Source organism: Vombatus ursinus, unplaced genomic scaffold, assembly GCF_900497805.2.
Source record: "Vombatus ursinus unplaced genomic scaffold, bare-nosed wombat genome assembly UNPS02001287.1, whole genome shotgun sequence".
In the NCBI taxonomy this organism is placed as follows: domain Eukaryota; kingdom Metazoa; phylum Chordata; class Mammalia; order Diprotodontia; family Vombatidae; genus Vombatus; species Vombatus ursinus.
Genome location: NW_020941065.1, coordinates 5,787,350 through 5,809,689, shown reverse-complemented (window position 1 = coordinate 5,809,689; position 22,340 = coordinate 5,787,350). Strand labels below are relative to the sequence as shown.

The window sequence follows — 22,340 nt, the reverse complement described above, 5'->3', positions numbered from 1 at the left end:
AGGCTTACTTGTGATTGGTCCTTAGACAATACATATAGATATAGACATGGACATGGACATAGACGTAGACATAGACATAGATGTAGACATAGATGTAGACATAGTCCACTACCACCTAGGTGGCATAATGGCTAGAGTGGTGGACTTGGAGTCAGAATGATCTGAGTTCAAATCCTGTCTCAGATACTTATTATCTATATGATGCTAGCTGAGTCATTTAATCTGTCAGCCTCCTGATCCTTAAAATGAGTTGGCCTTGATGACCCCCATGATCCCTTCCAACTCTAAATCTATGATTTAATCATTAGACCCATCCTTGAAATCTTCTGCCTTGGACCTGCCAGATCCTGTGTTCTCCTGGCATAAACTTCAAGTACCTATGGTCACTGCCCATGCCAAGATGAGGCACCAAAGGAGGACTCTTGCCAGATAACCCAGATAACCCAGATATTTAGCAGTGGGTAGACTTTGATTTGAGAGACTCACACCCTATTTCTAATTCTATTCCTGCTCTCTGTAGAATTCTGAGCAAATGGCTTACCCTGAAACTGTCCCTGCTCTCCCATTAGAATGTAATCCCCACAAGGTCAGGGACAGTGGTTTTACCTTCCTTTGTATCCCCAGCACTTCACATGGTACCTGGCACATAGTAAGCACTTAATAAATATTTGATGACTGATTGTTTCCTCATCTTTAGAATAACTATGTCATCCATTCTACATAGAAGGGAGGAAGCGGGGAATAGTGGATAGAGTTGTAGCACTGGACTCAAGAAGTCTCGGTTCAAGTCCCATTTCTAACACTTAACTGGTTGTATGACCATGGGCAAGTCACTCCAAGTCTAAGACTTATCTGTTAAGTTATAGTGGTCTTTGATCTGCATTGGCATTCACAAATGAAGCAAAGTTTTTTGATATATTGATTATACAGAAATAAAAAATAAATAAGTTGCTGTTAGCAAATTAGCTTGTATATGCTATGTAAACCTTTATATTTAGTATATTCAGATTAATTAGAGGAGATGGGGGGAGGGAGGTGGTTCCAGTAAAGACAGTATGGTGTGAAAGGTCCAGGACATTATGCCTATAGTATCTACTTCTAAAGGCTGTTATGGGCTAAAATTGAATAACGTATATAAAAATATGTGTTGCTATCAGTTATTATTATGAGACTTGCTTAAGGCCATACAACTAGTAAGTATCAGGGCCAGGCTTTAAACCAAGGTCCTCTGATGGAGAATAGTGCCCATATGACCTCTTGCATTACAGATTCACCTTCTTCAAGCTGGGTAGTTAGCTCAGAGACCATGTGGTCTAACCTCTACCTGAACAAAAAATTCTTCTATAATATCCCTGATAAGTGGTCATTCATTCTTTGCTGGAAGCCCTCCAGTGACAGGGAACTCACTATCTCCTGAGGTGGCCCTCCCCGGACTCGAGCATATCCTGGCTTGCAGTTCTGATTGATGTTGTCATGAGCCCTATTCCTGGCCAAGCCCCATGCCTCTACTATCATCTTACAGTCGGGGTCGCATGTATGAAAGATCAGGGACAAGCAAGCTGTTATTAAGCCCAACACAGTCCTTCTTTACATGCTCCATTTCAGACCTGCCTACAGCAATGTTGCTCCAACGCTTACTGCTTGACACTGGGGTGTAATTAGTTATTGTGCAAACCAAGCAAAATTAACCCTGATTTCAGCTGGCTGGTCCTTACTGCCCTGCCTCATGGAGACAGGGGAACTGAAGCAAGATCTTCTCTCCCTGCAGTACACAGGCACACATTCTAGGTCTTCCTCCTCTCTTACAGGCTTATGTCCTGGAATTGTAAGTCAAAGGATGTGAACTCTGGAAGGGATCTTACAGAAATCCTCTAAACCAAGAGCTCTTAATATTTTTGCATCCTGGACTCCTTGGATAGTCTGGTGAAGGACTCCTTCTCAGTCCAGTCCATATACCAAAGGAATCCCCACTTGAACCTACCTAACTCTGCCTGAAGGCCTCCAAGGAGGGAGAGTCCCTCACCTCTTGGGGCAGCCCATCCTACTTTTGGACAGCTCTAGTTTTTGACAAGATTTCCTGACATAGAGCCTAAATTTTCTTCTTTAAAACATTCACCAATTACTCCTGGTTCTGCCTTTTTGCAGCCAAACAGAGCAAATCTAATCTTAAATGCATAAGATAAAATACACAGATTTGCAAAGGAAATACAGTCATCAAATATGTATATTTTTATATATTATGTATGTGTGTGTATTAGGTTTGCTGGCTTCAAATTAAGAACCTTTGCCCTAGTCTAAAAACCCCCCCCTCCATCCCATCAATCAATCAGTCAATCAATGATTTAAAAAAAACACTTTTATTAAGCACCTCTGATGTTCCAGGTTTTACAAGCATGTGAATTCTGGAAAAGATCTTAGAGAGATTCTCTAGACCAAGGATTTTTTGGGTTTTGTGTGTCCTAGACCCCTTAGGCTGTTTGATGAAGCCTAGAGACTCTTCCTCAGAATCGTGATTGTAAATACATAAAATAAAATATGAAGGATCACAAAAGAAGCAGGTATATTGAAATACAGTTAACAAAATATTTAAATGAGTTCATAGACCCCATTTAAGGACTCCTTCTCTTTCAACCCCCTCATCAAATGATTTTTAAAGTTTTATTGAAGACCTCTGCACCAGGCATTGTAAAGTCAAAGGATATGAGCTCTAGATGGGGCATTAGAGGTATTCTCTACTCTAATTCCCTCATGGAGAATTTGCTGTGATTATCACCACCTTCGATAGACATGCCATTGACATGGCCCAAGAGCCACTCAGGGAATATTCACAGAAGACATTCTGAAGAGAGGAAAGCAGAATGTTCTTTCTCACAACTGAAAACATCTCTGAGAGTGAGAAAGAATCCTGAGATTCCTCCCTGGAGGACTTCAAGCAGAGACTGGAATGCCACTTGTCCTTGTTGGGCAGGGACAGATTAGACAAGCTGGTCTATGAGATCCCTTCCAATTCTACCCTCATCAGACCCTATCTGAAGACCTGGGCTCAGTTCTGGGCATTTAGGGACAACACTGATAAAGTTGGACAGCGTCCAGAGAAAGTCAATCCAAGTGATCCCAAAGGGCATCAAGCCCATGATATTCAAGGAATGGATGAAGGAACTGGAAATGGTCAGCCTAGGGAAGAGAAGAGTCTGGGGACACATGGTAGCTGTCTTCACTTATGTGAAGGGCTGACATATGAAGGAAGGATTAGACTTATCCTGTTTGGCCCCAAAGATGGTGGAACCAAGAGCAAGGAGTGTTATCAAGAAGCATATTTAAGCTTGATGTCAGGAAATCTTGTCAAAAATTAGAGCTGTTCAAAAGCAGAATTGGCTGCCCTAAGAGGTGAGGAGTTCCCCCTCCTTGGAGATCTTCAAGCAGAGTTGGGTAGGTTAGAATGGGGATTCTTTTGGTGTGTAGGTTGGACTTAGAAGGCCACTGAGGTTCTTTCCAACTGGGAAACTATGATTCTGTGGTCCTATGATTCAATGAATGGATAGAGGACTGGTCTTGAAGTTAGAAAGACCTTGGTTCAAGTCCTGTCTCAGGCACATACAAACTCTCTAAGCTTTAACAAATCATGCAGAGCTTCCCTCCATTAATTGCTTCCTATTTATCCTGCATATAGCTTGCTTTGTATATATTTGTTTGCATATTGTCTCTTCCATTGGATTACAAACTCCTTGAAAACAGTGACTGTCTTTTGCCTCTTTTTGTAACTTCAGCGCTTAGTTCAATGTCAAGCACATAGTAGGTACTTAATAAATGTTTGTTTATTGGTTGATGTTATATCTCAGTGCTCCAGGAAACTTTAAAACAGCAACTGGAAACAATAAACATTTATTAATCACCTCCACTATGCCAGACACTATGCTAAACTCTGGGAATACAAAGAAAAGCAAAGAACAATCCCTACTCTCAAGGAGCTCAGTCCAATGTGGGGAAGGCATGCTAAAAATGAACTGTACAAACAAGATGTATATAAGTTGCTATGCGTGCAAGAGGATCACAGTTAGAACCAGAAGCAACTTAGAGAGGTGAGCTCATCTTTACCCCATCATTCTGTGCCACTATCTGCATGATCTTGGCCAAGTCACTTAACCTCTATAGACCTTGGTCTTCCCATCTGTAAAATGGGGTGAAGTTGACCTAGAGGGCCAATGAGGTGTCTTCCAACCCTAAAGCTTTGATCCTGTGGTCTAACATTCCCTACTTCTTTTAAAGACTCCAACATCAATCATCCCAGTCACCCAGGTTCATAACACCAGAAACATCCATGAGTCTTTTTTCTCCTTCAATTCTCATTTCCAGTCATAGACCCCCAGAACTGGAAAAGGCCTCATCAGTACAGCTCACATCTGAACAAGAATTCCCCATGTAGCATCATCTCTGACAAATGGCCATCCACTCTTTCCTAGAAGACTTCCAGTGAATGAGAGCTCACTACCTCCCAAGGTAGCCCCTCTTCCTCTCATGCTTAGGGAATTTTTTTTCCTTGGAGATGCCCCTCCCTGAATCAGTCTGCCACCCTGACTGTTACTATCTTTAGGCCTGTTCCTGGCCAAACCCTGAGCCTCACATTAGCCAGTAATTCTACCGCTTCACCCTGTGTCTACTGGACTTGGAATATTGCTCCTTGGGTTCTGTATAGAGTGGATAGGAGGGAAGAGGGCAGCAGCAGTCAGGGTAACTCTTGTTTTAGAGGGTCTTACACATGGAAAATCAGAGACAAGTAAGCTATTAGTATGCCAAACCCAATCCTTTTTTTGTGGCTTCATTTTAGACCTAACTTCAGCAATGTTGTTCCAACATTTGCTACTCTATACTGGCCCGCAATTAGTTATTGTGCAAACTGAGGAAAATTAGCCAGGAGTCAACTAGCTGGTCCCCTCTGCCCTGCCTCCTGGGGACAGGACAGCTGATACTAGATCTTCTGTCCCTGCAACATCTAGGCACATGCTCTGAGTTTTCCTACTCAATCACAGGGTTTTGTCCTAGAATGGTAAAGTCTGAACATCAAAACTCTGGGAGAGACCTCTGAGAAATTATCTTCACCTTTTTTGTGTCTTGGACCCCTTTGGTAGTTGGATCAAACCTATCAAGCTCTCCTCAGAATATCTTTAAATGCATGAAATACACAAGATTGCAAAGGAAACCAATTATATAGAAATAGTTCTGAAAATAGTTTTTAAAAGCATGTTCATTGGCCTCAAGTTAACCCCCTCATAAAATAATCAAAATTAATAGTATTATTAATCATCTACTATAGGCCAGGCACTGTAGTAGATGCTAGGGATTCAAAGACAAAATCAAATGATTCTTGCCCTTAAGTAACTTACAGTCTATCCAAGGAGGGCAGGAAAAGACAACATGTCTATATGTAGGCAAATCCAAAATAGAAGCAAAATGATTTTGGCGAGTGTGGGAGGAGGCATTAAAAGTAGCTGGGGGATCAGGGAAGATCCCCCTACCTTCCTGTAAGGGAGGGCTGAGCCTTGAAGGAAACTAGGGTTTCTCAGAGGTGCAAATAAGGACAGAGTGCATTTCAGGCATGGGTGACAGCCAGTATGGAAGCACAGAGATGGGAGATGGAATATCATATAGAAAATATTTGCCCTGCTTGTCACCCCTAGATAGCACTGACTTATGAAGCATCTTAGATTAAAAGCCACTAAGAAAATGTCATAAGTAGATATTTTGAAGAAGGTAAAACAGAATGTTCCCTCTGATAATTACAAAGGTCTCTAAGAATAAGGAAGGAATCCTATCATTCCTCCCTAGAGGATTTCAAACAAAAACTGGAGGACCACTTGTCCTTGCCACTGAAGCAGATTTTCAGTCAGGTGCAAACTGGATGACATAACCTCAGAGCTTCCTTCCAACTCTAATATTCTCGATTCTATGACCCTATAAAATGGAAAGAATTTTAATCTTTGGCCATAATAGTGTAAGCCAAGTCAAGTCAACAAGCATTTATTAAGGACCTTCTAAAGTGCAAGGCTCTGTGCTAAGCACTAGGAATGTAAATATATAAGAAAGAAAAAAAAAGCAATCCCTACCCTTAAGGATGGCAGCTAGGTGGCACCACGGATAGAGTGCTGGGCCTGGAGTCAGGAAGGCTCCTCTTACTGAGTTCACATCTGGCCTTACAGGGCAGCTAGGTGGCACAGTCAATAGAGCACCAGCCCTGGAGTCAGGAGGACCTGAGTTCAAATCCAGCCTCAGACACATAATACTTCCTAGCTGTTTGACTCTGGGAAAGTCACTTAACCCCAATTGCCTCACTAAAAAAAAGTCTGGCCTCAGACACTTACTATGTGACCCTGGAGCAAATCACTTATCCCTGTTTGCCTCAGTTTCCTCATATGTAAAATGAACTGGAGAAGGAAATGGTAAACCACTCCAGTATCTTTACCAAGAAAACTCCAAAATGGGTCACAAAGAGTTGAACATAACTGAAATGACTGAACAACAATGCCTTCGAGAAGCTTATATTCTAATTGGGGAAGACCACACAAAAAGCATTTGAGAAGTAGGGGGAGAGGGAAATCATCTGCATAGGCTCATGTTGGAGAAAGCCTATAGAGTCAGGATTGGTGTCTGGAGAGAAAGGAGGGCATGACTGCCCTAGATGCTTTCCTTAAAATGGAGGTTCTGAGAGGAACCAGACTTTGCAAGAGGAAGGAAATTGTAAAGATTGCTGAGTGTCCTCACTAGTGAGCCCATGTAATTTCGCCCTCTTCCCCCTTTTATACTCTGAGTACATTGAACCATTCTATCTCTTAGAATTTTTTTCTGCTTGGTCCCAGGGAAGCACTATTTACCTTTGCTTAATGTAAAGAAAAAGTTGACAATGATTGGTAACAGTCTCCAAGTAGAACAGACCACCTCAGAAGGCAGTGGGTTGTACCTCACTAGAGGCCATCACCCTAAGGCTGGATAACCATCTATCAGGGTCATGGCACAGGGGATTCTTTTTCAGATATGGGTTGGATTAGATCAGTGGTTTCCATTTGGAGGTTCTCAAACCTCTTGGGGTTTTCAATGATGGTACAAGGGGTCCATGCTAAAAACTCTTTACTGGACTTTAAGCAGTAAATAATTACAGAACATTTTGAGTAGTGTATTAAATTACCCTGAATTTCAGAAAGTGATTTTTATTCTTGTTGAAACGGGTTCATGGAATCAAAACTGTTGGGAATCACTGGACTCAGTGGTCATTGGAGTCTCTTAGAGTTCTTAGAGTCAGTCAACAAGCATTTATTAAAAACTTAAATGGGAGAGATGATGGTGGAAAACATTTACGTAACTAAATCTATCCAAACTACATATGAAGTAGATATAAAGTAACCTTAGAGGGAAAGACATAGTGGCTGAGAGAAATGGGAAGGACTTCCTGCAGAAGGTGACATTTCAGTTGAATCTTAAAGGAAGCCAGGAATTCTAAAAGGTAGAGGTGAGGAGGGAAAACATTCCAATGATTGGGAACGGCCAGTGCAGAGTCATGGAAGTGAAAGATGGATCTTTTTTGTTACTTATCAACCTTATAACATGCTGTACTGAGTAGGTGGGTCTAATTGTCAGTCAATAAGCATTGATTAAGCACCTACTATGTGTCAAGCGAAGGCAGATAGGTGGCTCAGTGGACAAAGTGCTGGGCCTAAAGTCAGGAAGACCTGAGTTTAAATAGCTGTGTGTCCCTGGGCAAGTCATTTAACCTCTGTTTGTCTTAATCCACTGGAAAAGAAAATGGCAAACCACTCCAATATCTTTGTCAATAAAACCACATAGTATTGGTGTGGTACAGTCCATGGGATCGCAGAGAGTGTCATAACTGAATGACTCACCAACAGCAACAACAAATGTGCCAGGCACTGTGCTAAGCTCTGGGGGTGAAAAGAAAGACAAGTTGCCCAGTATTTTTGAGTAGCTCACAAGTAATAGAAGAGCCCGCAATCTAACGGAGAAGATCCATTCTGATTTTTATCCAGGGACATGGGTGTAAGATGAGTAGACAGGACCAGAAGCGTAGAGGAAGGGGCTGGTATATGCTGGGTCTTAACCTATGAACATACCTGAGAGTTTATAATTCAAAGCAAAGCCAGGAATTTGAAGCCAAATAAACATCGAGGTTTGGGTCGGGGGCAGCTAGGTGGCATAGTAGATGGAGTGCCAGGCCTGGAGTCATGAGGACCTGAGTTCAAATCTGGCCATAGCTATTTACTAGCTATGTGACCTTGGGCAAGTCACTTAACCCTGTCTGCCTCAGTTTCCTCATCTGTAAAATGAGCTGGAGAAGGAAGTGATATACCACTTCAGTATCTTTGCCAAAAAACACTGAATGGGGCCACAGAGAGTCAGACATGACTGAAAAATGACTAAATAACAACAAGCATCCTGGAATGAAAGTGCCTACAAATAAGTCAGACCAAGGCAGAGATAACTGATGGCAGCTGCCTACTGGACCACTTGAAATCTCAAAAGCAACCTGTCCAAAGCACAATTCACTCTCATCCTCCCCAAAGCTATCTTTCCCTTTTCCCAACTTCTCTATTTCTATTGAGGGCGCCACCATCCTCCCAGTCACCCAGGTTTATAACTCATTCCTATCTCCTCCCTCTACTTCAATCCCCAGAGCCATCATAGACTCACAGAATTCCAGAAGTGACCCCTCAGCATCTTTCTGAACAGGAACCAGTTCCCCCAACCCACCTGACAGGTGTTTGCCCACCTTGGCTTGAAGTCCTCCTGTAAGTGGAAGCCTGCCTCCAAGTCCATTTCAGTTGTTCTCTTTGTTAGGAAACTGTCTTATATCAAACCTAAATCAATCCCTTTGCAACATATACCTAGTGATTCCTATCTATATGATCTGGGCCTGTCACTTAACCTCTCTTGCTTCAGCATCCTCATCAGTAAAATGAGGGGGTTGGACTCAGTGGCCTCTAGGGTCCAATTCAATCTGTGATCCCCCATTCAAAGATGAGCTCCTTGAGGGCAGGTACTATGGGGAGTTTTTCCTTGCTTTGTGTCCCCTATGCTTAGTTTGGTTCCTTACACATAGTAAGCACTTAATAAATGCTTGTTGACTGACTGATCCTATCCTGATTGCCCTTCTCTGGATGCTCCCCATCTGATTAATGTCTTCTCTAAAATATGGTACACAGAACTAAACACAGTAATTCAGATGGGGTCTGCCTAGGGCAGCATCATCTGCGCATTTGACAAGAATGATCATTGATGCCTTTGTCCAAGTCAATGATAAACTTGTTCAACAGCCACACATGGCCAAGTACAGTTCCCTGGAGGACCTCACTGGAATCCTCCTGCCATATTAACCCGGACCCTTCATGACTACACTTTGAATCTGACCATTCGACTAGTTCCGAAGCTATCTAATCTATCTTCTAGCCAACATCTCTCCATCTTTCCCACAAGAAGAGCAGGAGATGTTTTATCAAATGCTTTGCTAAAATCTAAGTGAAGTATTTTGACATATTCTCCTAATAAATTGAGTAAGCTGCTCAAAAAAGGAAATAAGGTTAGTTTAGCATGACCTGTTCTTACTAATGCAATATTGGTTCTCTGTGATCACTGCTTCTCTTTCTAGCTGTCCATTAACCATCCCTTTAGTAACACTTTCTAGAATGCTGCCAGGAACCAAAGTCAAGCTCGCTGGGCTGAAGTTTACAACTTCCATTCTCTTCTTTTTTTTTGAAAATCAGGACATTGACCCTTCTCCAATCCTGCAACAGCATTCTTGCTCAACATAGTCGTATAGATGTAACAGACAGCAGTTCAGCTATCTCATCTGCCCCTTGTTTTGGTGCCCTCGGATGTAAGTCAACTGGATCAGATGACTTGAATTTATCAAGGGCAATGAGCTGCTCTCTTACTATCTCCTCACTTACCTTAGGTATCAACTACCATTAGCCAAACATTTACAAGATATAGATGTAACTATATATAGATAGATGTCAACATAGATATAAATATAGATGTGGACTTGGACATGGATAGATGTAGACATAGACATAGATATAGATATATATATGAATATATATGTGTACGTATACATGTATGTATATGTGCATATATATCTTATACATATTTATATAGGAAGTATTGATAGCCCCATTCTATAAATAAGAAAACTAAGGCACAGAAATCTTAAGTGCTTTACTAAGGTTACACCACTAGTAAGTTTCAATGCTAAGTTTCCAATTCCCGTGTTCCAAACCCAAGACAAAATGTACTTTCCACAGTACCAGTTCATCTCCATTGACAGTGGTTTTAGTTACATTTCTCCTGATGCCCCTAAGAGATTATTTGATAAATTTAAGATCATAGAGAACAGAAAGGGACCTTAGAGGTCATCTAGTACAACCTTCTCAATTTACAGATTGGGAAACTGGAGCCCAGAGAAATCAAGTGATTTACTCAGGGTCACACAGTCAGCAAGGAGGGACACAGGATTTGAACCCAGGTCTAATTACCCCCAATAGATCAGCCTTTCCACTGTGCCCCTTACTAAAATTAAATCTTGTCCCTACAAATTCAAAGGTTTCCAAGTCTCAACCAATGTCCTACTTGTTTGAAACACCTTAATGTGTCTCCTAGTTCTTGCACAATGAAAGGATTCAGACAGTTCCATGGAGTCCTGTTGGACCTGGATCTCATCCACCACATCCCTCCCCAAATCATCCCCTGCCCTCTGCAACTTTATGTGGGAGAGCCAAGCTCCTGGTGTTTCCACCAGGATCTCCAGGGGAGATCCTAAGAATTCTCTCCACTCTGAGCTCTACAAATCAATCTATCCCAAGGATTCCACTCACACTGGCTAAGCAGGACAGGCCTTTTCCCTGGTGTCAGTCTTTCTGCGTCTTGGACTTATTGGCTTTCTTACTGTTGGCTTTCCCCGCTATTTGGGGGAGTAGCTCTTGTTTACCCTGAAAATTTTAGCTTCAACTGGCATTGCCTTGTCAAATCATTGCCTTGACCCATGTGACTTATTTCCTTCCCCTACCCCCTTAAAATTGGTTGGAAGTTACTTAGCCAAAGGACCCAGGTGGACTTCAAGGGACTGCCTAAAGCAAGGAGTGCACCAGATCCCTCACAACTGGGATTTGGGAGGTGAAAAGCATGCAGTCATGCAAGACAGCTTGCGGCACAATGGAACCTACGGGACCCTGGTCAAGTCATTTGACTGCTCTGGGCATTGGTTTCATCTTCTATATCTAAGTAACTACCCTGGCTCCTAGTAACTAAAAGGCCAAGTGTGTTCCATTTCACGCCTCTTCCAGGGTTCTCCAGTACCCTTAAGGGGACTGGTGGTAATCTAGTCTCTCTGCCACTGGCTCCAGTGCATCAGCCTCCCATTGGATACATCCCCAGCATCTCATTCCCTGCTCTCATTGCCACTTCCAGCATCTCATGCCTGTCAAGGCAACATGGCACCTTCATTACGACCCCATCATGGTAGGTCAATACCCAGTCTCCAATTTTGCAGGTTTTACCCTTCATGAGTCTCAGAGGATTGGTTTTTATTTGAGGAGAGCTGGAAAATGGCGTGTCAGCTTTATGACCCAGACTCCTCTGGGATCATCTCGTCAAATCAGTTTAGTGTTCCTCCAGTTTTAAGGTTTCCCTATACCCTGGTTCTATTTAACCATTTGTTAACTACTAATAGTCAGATTAGCTTTTACAAAGGAATATTTACCTCAAAGATAAAGCAATATATATATATATATATATATATATATATATATACACCTCCCCATTTACACTTGGGTGGGAGCATATTTTACCCTGTTGCCCACTTCAATCTCTGGGGAGGGGAAAAGAGTCAAGTTTGCAGATTAGGTCAGTTCCTATATGGCATGGTCCCACCAAGTTTCAAGTCCAAAGCCCCCTTAGGCTTGTACCTAAGCATTCTGGATTCTTAGGGCTTACCTGCTAGACTGGCAGCAACATTTAGTCTGGAATCCTATTTCCAAAGTCACCATGGCTCAAACTTTTAGGTCCGGGACTTCATTTCCTATGCCTAGACACCCCAGGCCATTTCTCAGGGCCATAAGGCTTATGGGGGAAATGGGGAAGGAGATAATCTTTACCCTTACCCAGATCAGTTCATGGTGCCCATACCATGGGTGAATAAGACTGTCACACATATCCTTATGCCACTGGAGAGAGACTGTTTCAGTCTGGCAGTTTTAAACACAGCCAATTCTAATTTTAAAGCCAGTGGAAAGAGGCTATTCCCACCTACATGGTAGGGGAATACAGAACACCTTCCCCAAGAAGCAAGTCCCTAGTGTTTTCCACATGAATGCCTCCATATTAAGTGATCTGGATATGTTCAAAACCAAAGCTTCATTACATGTCAAATGAAGGGATTCAGAGAAGAGATCTGTAAGAGTCCTTCCAATTTGATGTCTCTAAGTCCATGTGGGAAAAAGGTCATAAAGGTTAGGTCTTGGAGGCATGTAACATAGTGAAAGATTGCTGATTGGAATAGGAGCCTTGAGTTCAAATCCCAGCTCTATCACTTCCTTCCTGTGTGACTTGGGCAAGGTATTTTACCTCTCTAGACCTCAGTTTCTTTACCTGTAAAATGAACAGATTAGACTAGATGGTGTCTAAAGTCCCTTCTACCTCTAAAACTATGATCCTTTGATCCTATGCTAAATAAAATATCACCAAGTTGATCCATTTTCCTCACCTCCTTTGCTCTAACAATTTAAATTTCTTTAATTCCTTTTGTTGATGGTACTTTATGAGTGATCTTCTCTCAGAGTTAATAACTCACATTTCAGGGGGCAGTTAAATGGCTCAGTGGATAGAGCTCTCTCTAGCCATGGAGTCAGGAAGACGTGAATTCAAATCCAGTCTCAGACACATAACTCTTACTAGCTGTGTGACCCTGGGAAAGTCATTTAACCCCGAGTGCCTCACCAAAAAGCAAAAAAACAAAAAACAGAAACAAAAAACCCCTCACATTTTAGTAGCAATTGTAGGTTTACAAACCCTCCAAGATTTTACAGACAAGGAAAATGAGGATCAAAGAGGTGAATTGCCACATAGCTAGTGAGAACTGGGACTTGAACCCAGTCTCCTGGTGGCAAATCATCCAAAATTCTTTTGCTCCACACGGCATCTCATTGCCCTCTGATTCTGTGAAGGGTCCTTTAAAGTCTTAGAATTCCTTGGCTCCTCCAAGACTTGGCTTAAGTTCCACCTTCTATAGAAAGCCTTTCCTGATCACACTCTAATCCCCAGCTGCTCATCCCTTCCCCCAAACAATTACTATTTATCTATCACATATATATACACATATATATATACACATTATATATGTATATGTATATATATGCACATATGCATATATAGTGTATGTCAATGTGTTTGAGTCCTCCAACGGAGCTCCTTGAGGGAAGATTGCTTCATTCTTTGTCATTCTATACCCAACACCTCGCCCTGTGCCTGGCATATAGGAAGTATTTAATAAATGCTTATAGATTAATTGATTGTGTGCATATTGTGATGTGCTCAGTAAAATGTAAGGTCCATGAGAGCAGAGACTTTCATTTTTTGTCCTTAGCATCTAATATAGTGTCTGGCACACAACAGGTGCCTAATAGGTGCTTGTTCACTCACTGATTCAAGACCATGGAAGTAAAAGAAAAACTTTCTCACAATGAGAGCTGTGCCCAAGTGGAATGGGATGGCTTAAGAAGTTTCCCTTCCCTGAAAGACTTCAAGCAGAGGCTAGGTGGATACTTTGTAAATGTTCTAGTGAGAATTCCTTTTCTGTATGTGAGTTGGGCTAGAGTTAGGTGAAAACTGAGATCACTTTCAACTATCACATTTTATGATTCTATGAAAGACGAGCCCCAAAGTGACCCATTCTTAGTACCTTCAGATTGAGACAACTCTGATGTCTCCCATTCCATCCCCCTAACCACTGTCCCCTGCATTCTCATTTACAGAGACTTGGAAGCAAAGTCCCAAAAGCTTCTGCCACTTGGGATGGAGAATGATCGTGTCTTCAATGATTTGTGGGGGAAGAACAACATGCCCGTTGTCTTAAACAACCCATATTCAGAAAAGGAACAGGTAAGGGCCTTGGCTAATAGGGACTGAGTGCCTTGCATGGAATAAGTGCTTGATAAATATTTGTCAAATTAAACTAAACTGGAACCAGAATGAATTGAACCAAATTGAGTTACCCCTAGAGTCATGTACACACACACACATACACAGAGAGAGAGGAAGAGAGAGAGAAAAGAAATAGGTTCTTCTAATATGTTTATTGTATCCCAGTCCACTCCACTGGAGACTATAAGCTTTCAGAGACCATGACTTAGTTGGAACTCCTACTGTATGGAAAAATATAGAGTACTTGAGAGGCTAGGAGCCAGATGCCTGGCCTGAGTTATATCTCAGGTCTAGGTCATTGAAGGGTATCACCCAGTCAGACACATTTCTAGAAGTAAATGTGTATTTACTGCAGATTGTCAATGCCTTATGATTCTTCAGCTTTTCTTTCTAGTCAGACCTGGGAGGACCTTTAGAACAGAGCATATCTGACCTGGGAAGGACTTAGAACAGGGAATGTCAGACCTGGGAGGGACCTTAGAACAGGGAATCTCAAAGCTGGGAGGGACCTTAGAACAGGGGATGTCAGAACTGGGAAGGACCCTAGAACAGGGAATGTCAAAGCTGGGAGGGGCCTTAGAACAGGGAATATCAGAGCTGGGAGGGGCCTTAGAACAGGGGATGTCAGCGGTTGGAAGGTCCTTAGACGAGACACATTTTAAGCACATTCAGTTTATAGGTAAGGTACCTGAGACCAAGACAGGTAGAGGAATTTGGCCAAAATCACAAAAGTAGTAAATACCACACCTAGGATTTGAAAGCAAGTTTTCTGACTAAGCTGAGTCTTCTGCTAATTCATGCTGCCTCCAGGCTAGGCTTTGATCCTTAATCTACTTTGTTCAGGTCCAGGTGCCACATTTTAGGAAAGACATGGACCAAATGGAACCCATTCAAGGAATGGTGACCTGGATGATGAGAGGCCTGGAGGGCATGCCATATCAATCCATCACTTAATTTTCATTAAGCAGCTATGTGCCAAGCGCTGTGCTAAGCTGGGGCTACAAAGACAATCTCTGACCTCAAGGAACTCACAAGCCATAAGAAGATTGTCTGCAGAGAAAAAAAGGGCCTGAGGGGAAAACACGATCTGTGTTTTCAAAGTTGTCATATGAAGCAGGGATAAGTCTTGTTCTGCAGGAGCAGTGGGTGGAAGTTGCAGGCAGTTAGATTTCAATGGATGTCAGGAAAAATAATATTCTAACAATAGCAGCTGTCCAAAAAGTGAGAAAGGCTGCCTCAGGAGGTGGAGAGCTGCCCGTCCTCGGAGGTGTTCTAACAGAAGCTAGGTGACCACTTGTCAAAGATGCTGTAAAGGGGACTGAAGTTCAGGTAGGAGATTGGACTGCATGCCTGCTGAGGCCCCAGATACAGCACTAGGTTGGGAGTCAAGAAGACCTGAGTCCAAATACTGCCTCAGACCTGTACAAGCTATGGTTGCTACTATGAGTCATCTCAGTCGTGGCCGGCTTTTCATGACCCCATTTGGGGGTTTCTTGTGGTTTGCCCTTTCCTTCTCCAGCTCATTTTACAGCTGAAAGAAGTGAGGCAAACAGGGTGAAATGATTTGCCTGGGGTCACATAGCTGATAAGTATCTGAGGCCACATTTGAACTCAAGAAGATGAGTCTTCTTCCCTCCAAGCCCTGTGCTCTATCCACCGTGCCACCTAGTTGTCCCTGACTAGCTATGGGCTCCTGGACAAATCATTCAACCTCTCCCTGCCTCAGTTTCCTCCTCTATAAAAAAAATGCCTTCAGAATATATCTACCTTGTGTGGTTTTGTGAGACTATGTAAGCCTCAGAATTCTTTATTCCATGAGTGATGAGACACACTGACCAGGTTTTGGTGCGTAGCTAGTGCACCTAGCTCTAACTAGGTACCTAGCTCTTGGTGTACCTAGCTCTGCCTAGGTATTTATAGGGGTTTGAGACTGGATCTGTGATTCCTTTGGCATAGGGACCTTCCAGGGGAGGAAACTCCCTCTACAGGTACAGATCAGCACCTTTTCTTCAACTATTGATAGTTGCCTAAAGCACTGAGAGGTTGTGACTTGCCCAGGGTCACAAATATGATTTTTCAAAACTAGGTCCAAAGGACTGTAGTATTATTTATCTTCTAGGGTTTTTATGGAGAGCAAATGAGTATTTGTGTGTATGTGTGTATATGTACATATATATACAGATACATACATAGCCATATATGCACACATACACATACATATATAAAATACTTCGCAACTCTTAGAGTGTTATATAAATGTCAGTTATTATCATTATTATTTAAGGAACTGGGGCAGCTAGGTGATTCTGCACTGAATAGAGTACCTTCCCTGGAGTCAGGAAAACTCATCTTCCTGAGTTCAAATCCAGCCTTAGACACTTGCTAGCTGTGTGACCCTGGGCAAGTCACTTTACCTTGTTTATCTCACTTTCCTCATCTATAAAATAAGCCGGAGAAGGAAATGACAAACCGTATCTCTGCCAAGAAAACCCCAAATTGGGTCATGAAGATTCAGACACAACTGAAATGACTCAACAACAGTAATTTGAAGAACTAGGACTGGCCCTATGATTTAAATGGTGTAAGGAACCAGCTCCCTATTGAACAAGCTCCCTCTACCAATAGCCCACTCCCGCCTTCTCTCCAATCTTATGTTGGTGCCTGGGCCACTTAAAGGTGCTTGTGTCAGAGGTGGGATGTTAGCTAGCCCAGGGCATCCTGACCCTAAGGCTGGCTCTTTATCCATTACTCCAAACTGTAGCCTTAGAAATTTAGGATAGAGGCCTTGAGGGGCTAAACAACTCATCTGTAGACAGCAAATAGGTATCTAGATGGAAGGAAGATTTGAACCCAGATGTTCTTAACTCACTGGACTGGGAGTTATCTACCACTATCATCTCTGCTATGTTTTTACAGTAGCACTTTCACATGCATAATTGATGGAAACAACCTAAGCTCAGGTCATTTTCTACCTCTGGTGAAAACTTTAAAATTGATAAATGCCAGAAGAGAAGGCCATTTTTCTGTTAGCCTGGTGACACTTGCCTTTTGTTAGCATTGGTTGGGATAGAGTCCTTACATGATTTTCTCCAACGGGTAGCATCCCATTACAGAAGGCTGCTTTCATCTCTATGAGGACCTGCGGTGAAAATGGGGAGAGAACCGCAACTGTCTGGACAACATCTGTTTTCTGATGATAATTGACTTCAAATCAATCCCTGCCTGTGGTGGAATTAAGCGGGGAAATGGGTTAGGGAGTAAATGTCAGAGGAATGAGAGAGGAGTGAGAGCCTCCTTGCACCCAGCCTGTTCTCAGCAAAGTTGTGTGATGTCCTGGTCCCACCCAACCACTCTGTGCTTTATATATGACCTCACAGAGAGGTTAGAATGGGAAACTATTAAATTAAACTCTCTCTCTCTCTCTGTCTCTGTCTCTCTCTGTCTCTCTCTGTCTCTCTTTCACACACACACACACACAAACACACACACACACACACACACACTTATACACAGTACCTCATCAGAACCATGGCATTTCCTCATCCCCCAGGGAAATAATGGACTGGTGTCAGCTTCAAAATGTCAAAATCTGTTTAGAGGCATTTCCACATTTCCAGGTGGTATTAACATTACCTTAGCCACTCCAGGGAGTCCAAGCCCAGGATAAAACTTCGCAGTGGGTGTCATTTGTGTAGGCTATCTCTTTTCTGCTCTCTGTAGGGTCAAAGGGATGTTATTGTTCATCTCTACATAAGGAATCACCACCCAACCAGAAACAGCTTTGCTGGCAGTAGAAAGGAACAGACAGACAGACAGGAAACAGGAGTCTGAATAGGTCTGTTTTCAATATTTTTTAAAAGGTGGATGAAAATCCAGTCTATCAGAAGGGAAAGATTCAAAGCTTCAAAATAAACTTTTCCTGTGTGACCCTGGACAAGTCACTTAACCCTGATTGCCTCACCCCAAAAAAATCAAACTTTTCTTCACACCAATATCATCAATAGTAAATAGTTAGAAAAGTAACTTGTCCCAAGACCATTCGGATCAGTACTCCACTATATATAAGATGAGGACAAAATAATAATAATAATAATAATGAGATCTCATAGTCTCATTTAGAATTTAGGATTAATAATAATAAGTTCTCATAGAGCACTTCACAGCAACATAAACTCCACAAGTTAGGTGGTACAATAGTTATTATGCCCATTTTCCTCATGAGAAAATAGAGATTTATAGAAGCATAACTATTTGCTCTTGACAGCTAGTGTCAGAGTCTGGACTTGAACCTGGGCTTTCTGACTCTAAGTATGAAAGCATAATACCTTACTTTGAGATAGCATTTTCTAGTTTTCAAAGCACTTGCACATCTCACCTAATTGCAGGAACATAGATTCAGAGGTGGGAGAGATCTTAGTGGACATCTAGACCAATCTATTCCTTTCACCTCTGAAGAAACTGAGGCACAGAGAGATTTGTAAATTTAACACTGGAGGAGACACTATTCTAATGGCTCATTTTACAGATAAGGAAACTGAGGACCAAAGAAGGGTGGTGATTATGGACATTTTATAGATGAAAGAAACTGAATTTCAAAGAGGTTCAGTAATTTGTCTAAGGTCACCCAGCTGGTTAGAGGCAGCATGGGAATGTAGACCTAGGTCTTCTGACTTCACTCTTGCACACCACAACAGACCTCTTGAGCATAATCAGATGCTAAACATACCCTCTAGAAGTTTTTCTTCTATCCAGAGAGAGAGAGAAAGAGACATACAGACAGACAGAAACAGAAAGCGAGAGACAGAGATAGAGAGACAGACACTGAGAGAGACAGAGACACAGAGAGACAGAGACAGAGAAAGACAGAGAGACAGGACAAAGAGACAGAGAGAGAGAGAGAGTAAAAACATGATCCTTGTTGAGCTAGAATAGCTACTATCTGGACCTATGTAGTTTTCTCCCATCTGAGTCAGCCGCTTTCACTGGCTAAATGAAGTAACATCCCAGAGTCTCCATCGATTTCCTTAAAGTCTATCCCTTGAGCAAAACAACCCTGACTCTCTTTCCTAAGCTTTTTGACAGTAGTTCCCTAAGCATTTTAGAAATATCCTGTGTTCTGAGATTAATTTCTATATGAGAGCTTCCCAAATCCCCAGATATAAGCTGCTCTATCCACCCCCCATCCCGTCCTTCTGGCTTCCCCTTGATCCTGCTTATCCCCAGGACTGGACAGCCTCTTATCCCAGGTTGGCTCATTTGGGAATCCTCTTCGTCTTACTCATGCTCTCTTCCTCGGGTGACCTGGGGGGCATGGAGGCAAAGTATTACAGTGGAAATACCACTGGACCCACGTGACCTAGATTTGAATCCTGGCTCTGCCATGTATCACCTGTGACACATGTTGGAAAGTCACTTCCTTTCTCTGGGCCTCAGTTTCCCCATCTGTAAAATGAAGGGATTGGACTAAATGACCTCTAAGGTCCCTCCTCACTTTGAATCTATACTGCTATAAATTCAAGACCCAAATGTGGTCATCATGGTTAATCACTCAGAAAAAAAAGAATTCTGAGGCTTATGGAGTCAGGGGTTGTTCCAGGGAGTGTCATGGCAGCCTTGGTAGAGAGGAGTAGGGCTGAAGGGTATTAGTTATCTTCCTCAGATCAATTGGATCACTGACTGCCAAGTGAAAGATTTCTGACTTGACAACCTATGGAAAGTCTCAGATTTGGAGCTAGAAGGCACATAGGTCGTCTCATCCAATCCCTTCATTTTAGAGGAGAAACTGAGGCGAGTTGAATTCATAGGTTCATGGATTTCACAGAATCACAGAATTCAAGAGTTGGAAGGCACTTCAGCAGTCATGTAATCCAACCCATATTAAATAACAGAATTCCCACTTCCCCTCTCAAACTGAAAGGTGCCTCAGAAGCCGTTTAGATTAAGCTCCTCACTGATAGACAAAGCACAGAAAAAGTCGAGTGACTCGTAGGATCATAAATTTTAAGCTAGAAAGGTTCTTTAGAAGTCAACTAGTCTCTGAGACTTCACATTGCTCTTTGGGAAGCTTTCAGGGTTCAGGAGGGCCCTCAGTGTTCACCATTGATGAGAGCCATGATGATGACTTTTCAAGAATGAGTCCAGATCAGCCTCTTCCTCTTCCAAAATCATTGGTCAAGGCTTATCCTAAACCTTTGGTGACGTTTTTCATTTCCCCTGGTTGATAACCTTTGATGTCCCACAGAAAACTTAGCTTCTGAGCCACATTGTGCTAATAGATCAGAGCCAGCGTGTAGCCAGGAAGTTGTGTTTATGCCTACCAGTGTTTGGGTTCAGCCCTCCTGCCATTTCCACGTATTTTCCTCATTATTTATTTGAATAGCATTTTAATTCAATGTAGGATGGTGCCAGCCAGCCACAATGGAACCTGCAGTTAGAACCCTCCAAATACTTCTTCCAAGATCAGCCTGTGTGTTTCCAATCAGTCAAAATGGTGCTTTGGAACAATCTCTTAAGGACCAAGGTTTATATCCAGCCCAGTTCTGCTGTTTACTAACTGGGTCACCTTGGGCACATTGCTTCTCATATCTGGATCTCAGATTCCTCATATATAAAATGAGAGAGTAAGACTACATCTCAGACAGCTTGAAATTCTTTGACCTAGTAGCCACACCCTAAGGCATCTATACTGTCAGAATAACTAGGTCAGCAAGTTGGGATCGAGCCATCCCTGTATTCTTCTTTGTTCTCTTGTTTCCAAATTAGCTGCTGGTTACCAAGATTCCTAAGCAACCCCTGAATGATCTGTGTAGATGTGGTATACCTTCTGGGGCAGATTTACGGAGGGTGGGGGAAGGGAGACATGGATGAGAGTCACACAGTATTGACAGGCAGGGGGGCAGGGGGAGGTTGCAAGCTGCACCATTGATAAATACTCCAGAATTGATAAGGGCACAGATCCATCAGAATAGGGTTGTACATAGCTATATGACTGAGTAAGAAGAATATCCTATTTCAGGCTCCCCAGGGATTTTTGGAAAGATTAAATGACATTAGAAAGAATATGAAGGGCTCTGATTCTTACAATCTAGCCAATAGCCCACAGATGCTCGATTCCTTGAGAGTCTAGCTAATATGGCGAATCTTCAATAAAACTTGTTTTTGGCTGCAAAAAAAAAGAAAGAATATGAAGAAATTAGAGATGTTTAGAGTACAGAAAAGATGACTCAAGGGTAAAGAAAGAGGATATTCAATGTATTCCATTATTTGAGAGGGCTGTCATCTGGAAGAAGGATCAGATTTGTTCCACTTTGTTCCCAATGGCAGAAGCAGGATCAATGGATGGAAGTCATAGAGTGGCATACGTGGGCTCCATCAGGGTAAACTTCTTAACTTGGAGACCTAGCTAAAAGTGATGTGGGCTGCCTTGGAAGGGAATATCTTTCCCATCACTGGAAGTCTTCAGCCTGAGATTGGATGGGTGCTTGCTAAGGGGTGGAATAGATGATCTCTATAGGGCTGGCCCTTTAAGCTCTTACATTCTGTAATCGAGGTCTTAAAGTTACTTGAAGATCTGTCAAATGGAAGAAGGATAAGACTAAGTCCTTTTGTCCTCAGAGGACAGAACTGAGAACAATGGTTAGAAGTTGAAAAAACACAAATATAAACTTGATGTACAGAAGACATCCTAATTATTAGAACTATTCCAGAGCAGAATGGGCAGCCTCAAGATACAGTGGGTTCCCTCTTAATGTTGCCCTTAAAGTCGACCTGGATGACCATTTTTAAGGGATTTTGTAGAAGGGACTCCTGCTCAGACATGGGTTAAACTCAATGACTTCTGAGTTTCCCTGAGGTGTGAACCCTATGAATCTGGTACCAAAAATGATCATTTTTATAATATGATTGATAAAAATGATAATTATCAAAGTGATAAAAGGCAGGTAGGATGTCTGTCCACCCATCCATCTATATTTACTTATTTATCTAATCTATCATCTGTCCACCTATCTACCTCTATCAATCTATCATCTGTCTACCTATCTATATTGGTATCTATCATCTATCTATCTATCCATTCCTTCATCTATCTATCCACCCATCTATCTATCTATCTATCTATCTATCTATCTATCTATCTATCTATC

At 42.2% G+C, this 22,340-nt stretch overlaps 1 protein-coding gene across 4 annotated transcripts in view; it reads left to right on the top strand.

Moving 5' to 3' along the window:
* Nucleotides 1–22,340, top strand: part of NOS1 (nitric oxide synthase 1) — a 136,939-nt gene that overhangs the window by 42,330 nt on the left and 72,269 nt on the right. For all 4 annotated transcript variants that reach the window (XM_027864881.1, XM_027864899.1, XM_027864891.1 and 1 more), the window contains one exon: nt 14,028–14,154. In XM_027864881.1, the coding sequence (XP_027720682.1) occupies nt 14,028–14,154 (127 nt within the window). The remainder of the gene's footprint in view (nt 1–14,027; nt 14,155–22,340) is intronic.